This window comes from Diplotaxodon limnothrissa, linkage group LG1 (assembly GCF_057381915.1).
Source record: "Diplotaxodon limnothrissa isolate DT_005_m linkage group LG1, D_limnothrissa_male_GT1.1, whole genome shotgun sequence".
In the NCBI taxonomy this organism is placed as follows: Eukaryota; Metazoa; Chordata; class Actinopteri; order Cichliformes; family Cichlidae; genus Diplotaxodon; species Diplotaxodon limnothrissa.
Genome location: NC_140596.1, coordinates 23,541,506 through 23,554,376, shown reverse-complemented (window position 1 = coordinate 23,554,376; position 12,871 = coordinate 23,541,506). Strand labels below are relative to the sequence as shown.

Genomic DNA, 12,871 nt, shown 5'->3' with positions numbered 1-12,871 from the left:
GCTCTCAGAAACTCGTATCAATTGCACCAGACTTCTGAGTATCAGTGGCAGGCTTTGGGGGTTTTCAAAAAATCCTTGCTGCACTATAATGTAATACCACCTACATATACAGTACACTTCTTGATTTCTTAGTTTTTTTTTTTCATATTTCACATTACTGTGGATGAATTTTGGCCCACTCTTCTCTGTAGAATTGCTTTAATTCAGACACATTGGAGGATTTTTGAGCATGAACAGCCTGTTTAAGGTCATGCAAAAACAAGTCTGTTGGATTTAAGTCCAGAGATTGACTAGGCCAATCCAACACCTGCATTCATGCCATGCAGAGGTGGACTTGCTGGTGTGTTTCTAATCATTGCCCTGCTGCATAAGTCAAGTACTCTTTACCTCCGGATGTTCTCCTTTACTGGTAGAGAGCAGAATTCATGGTTTCATCAACTATGGCAATTTGTCCAGGTCCTGAAGCAGCGAAGCAGCCCCAGAACATCATACTACCACCACCATGTTTTACTGTTGATGTTCTTTCTATGAAGTTTTAATGCAAGATGTAACAGGACTCAAACTTTCCATAAAGTTCAGCTTTTGTCTCATCAGTCCACAGAATATTTCCCCAAAAGTCTTGGGGATCAACAAGAGGTCTTTTGGCAAATTTAAGATGAGTCTTTGTATTCTTTTTGGTCAGCAGTGGTTTTCTCCTTGGAGCTCCCCTATAGATGTGATTTTTTCCCTTTCATATTGTTGAATCAAGAACTCAGACCTTAACTGAGGACTGAGGTCTGTAGTTTTTTTTTTCTTTTTTCCAAAAAGAAAAATGTGATTAATCATAGTTAATTCATGATTTAACACGGTGGTTGTAAGTCTGTTTTGAATTTACTCAGGTTATTTTTGTCCAATATTGTGTAAACTTTGATGATCTTAAATGTAAATGTGAAAAGAAATTAAAAAGTAGAAAGACAGCAAATACATAGTCCTCACAGCTCTGTACACTACATGACTGAAAAAAAATCACTTAGTAATTCTGTTTTCAAGTAATTTTTATGCACACAAATCAGCCCAGACAAGCAGCAAATCAGACAGTAGTTTCCTAAATATTGATACTATTTACTAAACACTGTTATCTCTGTTATCAATACCAAGAACTGGACTGAAATAAAGATCATTGTTTGGGATAATTAATAATAAATACTTATAGCAAAATGAAAATAAAGGAACAGCAAATTCAGTGAGCCCCATTCACTTCTGTCATCCAGTGGTTTACATGACACTAATATAACAGTGAGGATAACATGATGTGAGATGACTGCAGGAGAGGAAAGCAGCACATAAACATAAAAAGGATGTGGAGCTGAACTCTGAGATGCCATCTTCTCTTCATTTGGCTTCTTGAATTTTTTCCTTCTTGGGCTCCTTCTTATCTTCTCTAGTAATTTGAGCTGCAAGGCAGGGGGGATTTTTATTCAGTAAAAACAAAACAAAAAATTACTTAATCTGTTAGGTGCTGAGTAGGTAACATTAATGTCTGTAGTGTGTTTTTACTGTTTTATTGGTTTTTAAAAAATGCTGAAAGTTCACTGAAAGTCACACCTCCACATAACTGAGGAGAGTTGCACAGCTTGGCGATGATTGTCTGTAGATTCAATTAATAATTATTGTTGAATTAAAAATAAATGAATACAGCTGAACTGTTTAAACATTCTCAGTGGACATTTAAAACCTCATAAATGTGGAGACTGTAATAAAGTCCATAATTCTCTGTCAAATCCCTCCTAAGAACTTATCATATTATCATCATATTACAGGTTATTTTGGAGCTTGACAGGGTAAATTATGACAATTAAAAATGCCAACTTTTACTCTGTGCAAATGTGATTTTATTTTTATGTTTGCAGTTATGACAGAAATTGCAAATCAGTTTTTAACAGGATTATTTTTCTGCAGCACAATTTAGAGCTCTATAATTTCCCAATAATCCCCAAGACATTATCTCAGAAAGAACTTCATAAAATGTTAGTATTTAACAGAAAAAACAGAAAAGGCTCGGCGGGTTTAATTCATAATTTAAATGAATTGTTAGTTGGACTCAAAGGACTTCAGCAGAAACTTGTTTATCTCTTAGTAAGTGTGCAGCCTGAGAGCCAATTCAGGATGTGGGGAAATATCAAACTGAATGGGTTTCTTTATCTTTCTTTGTTAATGAATGTCCAATTTTACTCATGGAATAAATACATAAATACAAGACTGTTGTGTCGAAGATTTTCTGGGGTGTGTGGTCAGTTAATATTTTCCAAGAAACCATTTCACATCAAATGTGGATGTTTTTTTTTTTTGTATTCTGCTATTAACACTAAAATATATTTATATATTTTTCTTTAATTATTTGATGAGTTCATGTGTGCGTGAATGTTTTTCTTTAAGAACAAACAAGGGAGGTGGAAGGGGGTGTTAAAGGAGGATGCTGGAGAAAAAGTGCAGTCTAAGTGGGGCATGCAAAAGAGGACACATGCATTTCATGAACTACTTACGGCGAACCTCCAGTTTACACTCCACTGTGTCTTCACCGCTGTCGTTGACTGCTTTGCACGTATACACCCCCCCATCAAATGGACAGGGCTTACGGATCTCCAGCGTCAGGACACCTTGCTTACTGATCATCCTGTACTTGGCTTCATTTGAGATGTCCATTTTGTTTTTGTACCATGTTACTTTGGGCTAATAAGGGAGGAAAAGTAGAATTATGTAAGTATATATTTTTGGGAAAAGATTTTGGAAAGCAGTTTAAATGTTGATTGAATAACATAATAATAATACAATTAATACTACTACTACTAATAATAATAATAAAGATTTCAGGGTGGTCAAGATTATAATGATTACAGTTTGTTCAGTGACTTCCTCTCCACCACAGCTTCAAAAGTTTCCAGTTTGTAGCCAATCACAGAGCCAGCTTTGCTGATCTGTTCATTCAGCGTGCTGGAGTCTTGCTCATAGGGGGTCATCTGATGGTGGGGTTTTCTCTGTACTAGTTTAGGATTTGTAAAGTGCTTATTTATTTGCTTATTTATTTGCATTCCTGAAGTTTTTCTGATAGAGTTATTCTTTCTATCTATATCTATCTATCTATCTACACACACACACACACACACACACACACACACACACACACACACACACACACACACACACACACACACACACACACACACACACTTATGGTCTAAAAAATTGTTAAGCACTGTATATAAGCAGAGGAAAATGTTTAACAAGGTTTAATTCTAGTAAAAGTGAATATCTTTGAAACATCTAATTCATACCCTACAGACCTTTGGTATTCCTCGCACGGCGCAGCTTAGGGTGGCGTTGTATCCTGCTATGACAGAACGGTCCACCAAAGGGCGTGTAAACTTGGGAGCCTCTGTAAAGTCATGATCCTTGTAGTTGGGTGGCTTGTATATGATACCTGAGATGACAATTGGATAATTTCCTTTCAGTTCCAAAGAGCATATAATCATAACCACAAGTGCATCACACTGGCTATATTTGCTCACCTGTTTTCTGAATGTAAACACTGTCTTTTGTGCAGTACGGCTCTGGGCTGAGGCCCACAAGGTTTATGGAAAAGACTCGGAACACGTACTCATTCCCCATGATGAGGTCGGACACAACACAATGGGTTCGGCGGTACTGATCATGGACTGTATACCATTCCTTCACATTAATTTAAAAAAACACACGAAAAAACAGATTGAGTGTTTAAGTACCACTTTAAAGACAAATGTAACTGAATGAGTGAGGAAAAAGAATGAATCATCATACTTTTATAAATTGGTTTTATTTAGAGTCCAGAAGGGTGTCATTCATACTTATTTAAGTTTTCAGCTTAAAGACACCTGAAGCTACTCTGGATGGCTATGATAATATTTCATTTTATGACATTTAATCTTTACATTAAGGCACAGCCCACATAAAGTTACACAGGATATATTGTTTGTTCACTGAGACAAGGGTTTATTTAAAGGACACCTGCCCTAAGTGCTTTTATCTATGCCACATAACAGGTACACTGTTTTTGGTAACATGATAATAAACACTCCTACCTCACTATGTTGCAAGCAAACTTAATTTGATCTAATAATAATGGCTGGAGTGAAACATGAGCACTTGCTGTGCTGGCAGGGGAACAATGGTCCTGCGTCACTGTGCAGACAATCTGGACCAGCTCAAAGCTACAAGGATAAGATTAGGACATTCCTGGCTGACACTGTTCCTGGCGGCTCGAGGTGGAGGATGGTGGCAGTTGGAGCTCTTGCCAGGAGGCCAGATATTACATCACTAGTGACCCACAGAGGAAAGTTACTGGGAAGAGTCTGAATTTGACTTTAAAAAACAAGAATTGGGTGTTCAAGATCAAATTTATTTGCAGTTTTCAATAATCCACACAGGATCAAACGTCGGCAAAAAGGCTCAAATATACACAACGGGTTCGCCATTAAAGTCACTTTAATTTTTTAATAAGTGGTTTTGAAAGGTTCTGCCTTATATCTTAACAAGCACTCACTGGAGTAACCAATACTAACAATAGGATCTAGGAAGGAGAATTGTAGAATTGGGAAGGTCTCTTGGAGACGTTTCTAAACAACTGCAGATTTCAAGATAAGGAGTTTACACAATTGTACGTAACTACAAGTTATTTAGATCTGCTACCATTTTGCTAAGGTCAGAAAGAAATTTAAACATCAGATGAGAACCACCAAGGCTCAAAGCTGCCACTAACTGGAAACTGTTGGAACACCAGTGTTACTGTTCACAATAAGGTTTAAATCGCCACAGACTGAGAGGTTATTGACCACAGCAGAAGCCTTTGCTCCAAAATCAGCATTTTCAAGGTGGACTGAAGTTTGCAGCTGCACACCCGAACAGGCCAAATGACTTCTAGAGAAAAGTTTTGTGCTTAGATGAGACAAAAATTAAGATGTTTAGCCAAAATGACAAGAGGTATGTTTGGAGGAGTAAAACGTACCAACTCTTAAGCATGGTCAAAGTGGTAACATCATACTTTGGGGCTGCTTTTCTACCAGTGGTACTGCTGCATTGCACAAAGTGGACGGAATAATCAAACTTGGACACAGACGGATGTTCCAAAAAGACAATGATCCCAAACACACATCAAAACCTGCTTTGCAGTGGATAAAACGTTTAGCTTCCTTCGCGAACCTCCCAACCTAAACCCTACTGAAAATGTGTAGGCCTCCTTAGAAATTGGGTCTGTGTGATGCCAGAGGCTTGTTGATGGCCACCAGAAGTATCTGGTCAAGGTGCAACTTGATAAGGGACAATTAACCAAATACCATAGGTTAACAGCTGAAAGAAATTATTTAAAAAACAAATTACTATAATATTACTCGCCTCTGTCAGTGCGCCCCAGGGTGGCTGTGGCTACAATGTAGCTTGCCATCACCAGTGTGTGAATGGGTGGATGACTGGTTGTGTAAAGCGCTTTGGGGTCCTTAGGGACTAGTAAAGCACTATACAAATACAGGACATTTACCATTACCATTTATGCCCATGATGAGTTTATGTAAACTTAAAAACTGTATGTAAACTGACCACAACTGTAATATACTGACTGACTAAGTTGGTGCTGGGAGCAGGCTGTGGTGGATAAGTAGGGCTTGCTTGAGAGTCCCAAGCCTCATTGATTTAATAAATCTTTGTTAACTGCTGACTTATATTTAGACTTTGTTAAGTTAAAAAATAGTTTTGTTACCTAAATGTAACCAAACTATGCAGATGTTTCCAAATACAAATTCCAGAAACCAAACTTCTCCCGTGTGCCAGCAGAAACTGCATGTTCAGCATAAGCTGCTGTAATTAGAGGATATGTTCCAGGAGGGAGACTAAAATATTAATCTGACCTCATCCAGGACCACAGATGGTTGGGCCAGGGAGAAAGAAATTTAGATTTGAGTGTTATTATCTCTTCTACCTAACCTGACCACTGGAGAAACGCACTAGCAACAAAAATTACCAAAGGTTCCCCATGTGGAACATATTGCACAAATTTCTATTACTGGCACAGGTACCATAAAGTTGGAACAGGCATGGTACCACAAGAAAGTGGAGCAAAAGTGCTTCCAATAGATTCTGTTCACCAGGATTTTCCTAACCTGAACGTCTGCTCTATGTAACTTTTGGTACTGAAACGTGGAAAAAGGGACAGGAAAGTATTAGGTAAATTAAAACATTAAATTAATCTCTGCTTTTATTGAATTGAGCTGCTCATTATTGGGTGGAAAAGCATGGAAAAACATGCTAAAAGCAAAAGCGAGAACTAGTGTTTGGATCCAGCTGGACTCCAAAAAGCTTTCTAGCGCAGTCTCACCATAGTCTTTTTGTCGGCTTTCTGAATGGTGTAACCGGTTATTTCACAGTTTCCGTTGTCCTTTGGAGGCTTCCACTCAAGCGCCACATTAAAACCCCAGGTATCAACAATCTTTAGAGCCTCAGGAGGGCCTGGGAGGTCTGTAGAAGGAAAAAAAAAATAGGAGCTCTCATTCAGTGCCCACTGACAAAACATCTGTGGTGCTGTTTTAATGCAGTGATTTTTTATACTCCGATTAGAAGTCAAACGTAGCTCTCCATTTGTTCAGTTCTGCTTACCAACGACCTGCAGTGTTACTGCTGCTTTGTCCTCCACGTTTTCAATCTGCACCTGGAGCTCATACTTCCCAGAATGTTTTCTCTCTGTTTTGCGGATGAAGAATATCGTGTCAACTTCACTGTTCCTAACACTAGCTATTGTGGGATCTAGGGGCTCCCCATCTTTGCTCCATGTGACTTTTGGCCTGGGTTTCCCCTGCATCACAAGAAAAGAGAAAGGAATGGCTGTAACTCAGATTGCTTCTGTGTTTGTCTGCAAATAAGAGACAAGAAAAGCAACCTTTCAGCTCTCTCCTGTCACACTTACAAGTTCAAACAGCAGCTCATAAACAGAACATTGCTCAGCGTTGCCACAGTTGGTCAGCTTGTCAAAACAAAACTGCAAACTCCTTCTTTGAACACAATCAGGGCTGAGGTGATAGAGTGAGGGAGATGAGGAGCAGTTCTCTATAGACTTCAGTACAACCTGTCTTCTTTTTACAAACTCAGGACTCACCCCCTGCTGGTCCATTAGAGTGTGGGTTCAAAACATTTCTACTGTGGCTTCCCTTTTCAGACCTGGACCTGGACCAGTCTATGGTCAATATCAAAGGCACCTCATTTTAAAAGTGGTTGACCTCAAAGTGGCATCACTACACTGCTTTGATCCAGAGTTAAAAAATCTTAAATACTTTTGAGGAAACTACTATGAATTTTCCCCCAAACAAGTTTTACAAGCAATTATCTGACCTTACAGGTGAAGTTTCCAGATTCCAAAGAGCAGATTCTTAAGTGGCCTCATTCCTAATTACTGACAGCCTACATGTTAACATGAAAGTGACTTTTGACCTGGCGCCGTCTTTAGACCAAGGTTTACATTTTTTTATGTCCGTGCTGGGAAAGGTGAAATAATCCTACCTTTTTATCCATCCAGTCACACTGATATGACCACCAGATATGACCAATAATGATAAAGACATCAGTCATGTTTTACTTTGATATCAAACATAGGTAACATCCCTTGTTGTGTTTCATGTGTTCATGAAGCCACCTGAAATGGAATCACGATGTTCATGGTGTCTCCAACTTTCTTGATAAGAGTCTGACGGAGATTTCTTGGAAGCCAAATTTTAGGGCGTTCTGTGAAAATAAAACACAAAATAAGAGTATGAAAAAATGGCTGAGTATTGTGTATCACGTCCACGTAGGGAACTAAAGGATGCAAGCGAATAATGAAGCGTGTAATCTATAATTACTCACGCATAATCTCTCTGATGGTGACGGGCTGAGCCAGAGTGGCGGGAGCACTTGGTCCCGCCATGTTGTAGGCTCGCACACGGAACTGCAGCTTGTCTCCGGTGGTGAGGCCTTTGATCACCGTCGACGTCCTCTCTGTCAGACCCTCCATTGCTGGTATCCATTCATCAGCTGTTGCCAGAAACCACAAAAAATTCAACTAAACTCAAATCACAGAGTTATGATGTGGAAATTAGCATAAATGCAACTTGCTCCGGTACGTACTACCCTCCTTGCAGTACTCAATCCCATAGCCCTCAAGGTCAGCTGAGCCAATTCTCTCAGGCCGCCGCCACTTCAACGTGATAGAAGTGTCACTGACGTCGTCGACGCACAGTCCAAGGGGCTCGCTTGTAGGAGCTGAGGAAGAGGCAGAGAGCACATAAATGTCCCTTTGAGTCAGCTAGAGCTTTAAAGCAATACATTACTTTAATTAATTACTCGACAAGTGGATGACAATAATCAGTACAAGATTATTTAACCCTTCTTCAGAGCCATCATCACATTACACTGCAGCTTTCCTTTTCTTTTGTTCCACACCAGGTCAAGTCAGCAAGCTCCAAGTCATAGACAGTAAGAAAAAAAAAACTCCCTTCTTAAAGTCTACCTAATAAATTGCATTTCATTACACTTTAGAGTCCTGTTCCAAAAAAGGAGGCCTAGTAAAATTTGTGAACCCTGTAATGAGGAAAAGCTCAAAGCCAGAGGGCTAACTCAAACCTCAGGTTAGTTATGAGGAACAGGTCTTCTCTCCATTTCCTCCACTTTTGCTGCACATTATGTCTTTCTTGAAACCCCAGGTAGATGCTAGTTTGTCATTCATTTTATTTAAAATAATTCCTTCCACAATCAGTCTGTCATCAGTGTCAGGACAGTGACAGAGAGCTTTAGAATTTAGGGATCATATATATTATATATTAATGCACAATCTTTTTAACTTTTTATCCTCTTACAATTGATCACATCGATGATAAAAAGGCCTTTTGTAGATATTTTTTAGAGATGATGTTAATATTTGAGTGAAGATGAATGTTGTAAATGCAGTATAATGTGAGATTTTTAATATAGGCTCCACATAGTGTGAATGTTATTAAATGCTCTCGACTGTACATTTAAAATGTAAAATCTCCATGACCCCAGATACCTTTTGCATCAGAAATCACCATAATCTATCTTAGTGGATCTCACTGGGTCCTATTTTGTGTGTCAGTTTATGGCTGAATAAAAATATTTAAAACTCTAATGTAAAGAGAATTTAAGGAGAACATGCCAGGTAAGCAATGACTGAGAAAAGAAAATCACTATTTTTCCTCATCTTGTATTTAAATTAATTTATTTTTAAGGCAAAGATCTACACTTAGTTAAAAAGCAGGTTCTAGAGCATTTTCATTGAATTATGACAATGATGCTGTTTGCCTTGCAGTAATTTTACTAACAGACCATCCAGAATTTCCTGTGCTGCAGTTTTGATGAATTCTGTATAGATATCTGGGCTAATTTGCATCTTTCTTTCCTGCAGTGTTCCTCTACACTCTATAATTGTATATATAGCTTGCTAGTATAAGCTTGACTACATCCAATAAGATAATAATCGACAGCATTTATTACATTTCTGTGTTTAAGAAGCAGTGGTAGACCGTCAAGTTAAATTCAGTATGCACTTGTGTAAGTTCTTGTTAGCATACACAGATCATACTCAGGCAGCTGTAGTGGGAGGTATGTGAAGATGAGCTATTGGTCTTATATAGTCCACAGGGTTTAGCACAATCTTCATCTCCAATAATGAAAATCAGCGTCAGGTTGCCTAATCCTGTCCTAACTTGAACAACAAAGACATATTAATTAAATATTAAATGTTATTAGTTATCAAATGGCCGTTTAGCCCATAAGCCAGATTTAGGCATCATTTTCCATCCAGTGAAATATGAGTCTGTGAATATGACTGACCTTGACTTGCCAGGCTAAAGTCCAAGTGGCTGTGATACTTTGTGTGACACGTGATTTCAGACCTGTGGCTCTGGAGCGCTATACAGCTCTTTTGCCTGGGAGTCTCTCATCCATAGAGACCAAGATGGTCAATTTTCGGCCTTACATCTTTGGATTGAATCTTTTCTTTTAGGAGGACAGTTAGAAGAACAGCTTCAATGGGTTAATTAGAATTTGTGTGAAACAGAGGAGGAACTGATTTAGTGGCTAGTTTAGCCCTATTGTTATCACTCTGAGGACAAACTGAAAGCATATGCGGAACTATGAACAAACTGAATAGCTACTCCATCTTGCCCTTAAACATGTAGAAACCAAATGTGTAAAGTTTTAAATATTGTGTGACTATTTCTGTGTGTGTTGCACAGCCAGTAAACATGTTAGGGAATGATTTGCTGAGCAGTCAGTGCACTGACAAATATTTACTTAATCAAAATTCACTGCCAGCATGACCTAAATATACAGTCAGCTATGACCATAATAATTTTGCTAGTGTGGATTGAACCTTTTTCTAAAACCTGCATGATAATCCAGCAAAAAATAAAATCAAATAAAAATCACATCCTAAAATCCTAAATCAAACAATGCCTACTGCAAACAGGCTGTGGGTCTGGCTCAGCGGCAGCAGCAGGCTCCACGGGGGTCTGCACTGCTGGGGCTGCAGCTTCCTCTGCAGGAGAACCACTTTCTGTCAGAGTGACACCTTTTGCTGGTGTTTCATCCTCAGCTGGTGCTCCCTCTTCTCCACTGGGTGCTGCCTCTGCACTACTGGCTCCAGGTTCCTGTTCTGCATCAGGAGGTGGAGGTGCCTCTGTCTCAGCTTTACTGTGTTCACAGTTTGCTTGTGCATTCTCTGGAGCCCCAGCTGCCGTTTCTTCCACACGTTCCAAAGACTTCTTATCTTCCACTGGCTTCTTCTCAGCCGTCTTTGAGAGCTTAGCCTTTGTCATATTTTTCCTCGGTGCATAGACGTCCTGCTGTTAATTTAAACTGGTGGTTGTATCTGCTTCTTCAACGTGGTCTTTTTCTTTCTCTCATTGACAGTCTTCTCTTCTCGTCCTGCTGTCTTTGTTGTAATAACGATGCTTGTTCTGCAGCAGCCTCCACAGAAGCAGTGACCCCCCTGTGTGTTAAGCAGCTGGTCCCAGCAGTCAAGGGCTTCCAGGCCATTATTTATAGAAAGGGATGCCATGGATAGTTTCCCAATCAGCTGTCTTAGGAGTGACTGACCATCTGGATACACTGATGCTCCCTCTTAAATCAACAAGTGTAGGATAAGACTGCAGTTTAGATAAATTAGTGCCACAATAAAAGACAACTAAAACCTGAGCTGCTGAATGAAAAGTGACAGTCATAAAGAGTGCATCTAACTCCAAACCTTGTTTGGCTGTGGAACTGGGCACTTGCATATGTGGCAAGGCACCATCAATGCCTCTAAAGTCTGTATATACAGATTTTAGAGCTACACATGCTCCCATCCAGATTATGTCATATATTTCAGTAAAACAATGCTAAACTGCATACTGCATCTAGTACAGCCGCATAGATTTGGAGAAGAGGAGCCCAGGAGCTGAACTGGTGTGCCTGCAGCCCAGTAGACTATTGATGAATTAGTCATAGACTATCAATTGTTTTAATTAAAAGTCCATTCTAAATCAATATCATAGGAGCCTGACATGTGTTCGGTGTCTCAGTGACTATTTACTCATGTTTGCGTTATACCACAGAAATGCCACTTCTTCCTTATAGCCAACAGACATGCTCTGTACTCCTGAGTTAACTCAGAGATGATCTTTGCATCATCATGTTTTTGTTTTTTAATTTGTTACATGCGCAGTTCACAGACCCGGAACTCATGACCACATTACAAGTCACCCTAGCCCTATGACCTGAGTGAAACGTTAGACTGACTAAGTCACTGGAACTTGCATGACCCAACTTATTCAAGTCAAACATGCCAATGTTATCACAATCTGTCTTTACAACCAAGACAACTCATCAATCAACCTTTTCATGAAAGTGACCTGAATGAAAATGGAACATCCACTTATCCATTTCAGTGTTGCAATTATTTCTGTTTATTTAATCTAAAGATAAATTCACAGACTCACCGATTGGCACAAATGGCTGAGAGGCTGGACTGTGACGAGACATACCAATGCTGTTCACAGCATAGACTCGCATCTCATACGGCACACCTTCTATCATACGCTTGGCTTCATAGGTGGTTTCAGGGTAGGGGTCAAAGTTGAGTCTCATCCACCTGTAGCTCTTCAGCTTCTTTCTCTCCAGCACATACCCTGCAAATTCAAATGTGTGTTGCCATTGGCTTGGTGTCTCCAAGGAAAAATAAAGGAAGATGCAAAAAGAAAATGGCTCATATTATTATGAAATAAAGCCCATTAGAAGTTATTTTTACCAATTATTGGCTGGCCACCGTCCAACAGAGGGGGTTCCCATTGAACGACACAGGAATCTTCACCCACACTGAGGATTGTGGGAGCCATGGGAGGATCAGGAACATCTGGAGGAGAAACATTACTCTTCTTTTTGTCAGAAGAAAGTTTGACATTCATAGATAAATTTCATAAATTTACAACTTTGATGGCTGTTGGTGTGTGTTAATTGGTATTGCTGGGGCTTTGGTAGGGAGAATAATGATAAAAGATGTCTTACCGACAACTTTCACGTGGATATCTGCTGTATCTTCCCCAGCAGGGTTTCGAACCACAACAGAGTAGATTCCCTCATCCTGCCTTTCAGCACACTCAATAGTGAAGACGCAGTGGCCCTTGGTGGTTTCCACATGGACCCTACCATCTCCCTCTGTGACGACCTACATGAGGACAACCATGAAAGTTACTCGATTATATTGAGCAAAGTTTTTTTGGGGAATTTGTGCTGCACTTTCTTAAAAATGATAGTTGTAGCCGGATCAATTATGACTTTTAAGACG

General features: G+C 39.5%; 1 protein-coding gene across 1 annotated transcript in view; it reads right to left on the bottom strand.

The window, feature by feature from the left end:
* Positions 1-1,371: 1,371 nt before the first annotated feature.
* mybpc3 (myosin binding protein C3) overlaps positions 1,372-12,871 on the bottom strand; it is a 32,840-nt gene continuing 21,340 nt past the window's right edge. Inside the window, exons 23-34 of the mRNA XM_085356514.1 lie at positions 12,592-12,751; positions 12,335-12,439; positions 12,027-12,215; positions 8,158-8,292; positions 7,897-8,064; positions 7,688-7,776; positions 6,658-6,853; positions 6,380-6,519; positions 3,546-3,705; positions 3,321-3,457; positions 2,523-2,709; positions 1,372-1,433 (exon numbers count right to left, since the gene is read on the bottom strand). Coding sequence (XP_085212640.1) covers positions 1,372-1,433; positions 2,523-2,709; positions 3,321-3,457; positions 3,546-3,705; positions 6,380-6,519; positions 6,658-6,853; positions 7,688-7,776; positions 7,897-8,064; positions 8,158-8,292; positions 12,027-12,215; positions 12,335-12,439; positions 12,592-12,751 — 1,728 coding nt within the window. The remainder of the gene's footprint in view (positions 1,434-2,522; positions 2,710-3,320; positions 3,458-3,545; positions 3,706-6,379; positions 6,520-6,657; positions 6,854-7,687; positions 7,777-7,896; positions 8,065-8,157; positions 8,293-12,026; positions 12,216-12,334; positions 12,440-12,591; positions 12,752-12,871) is intronic.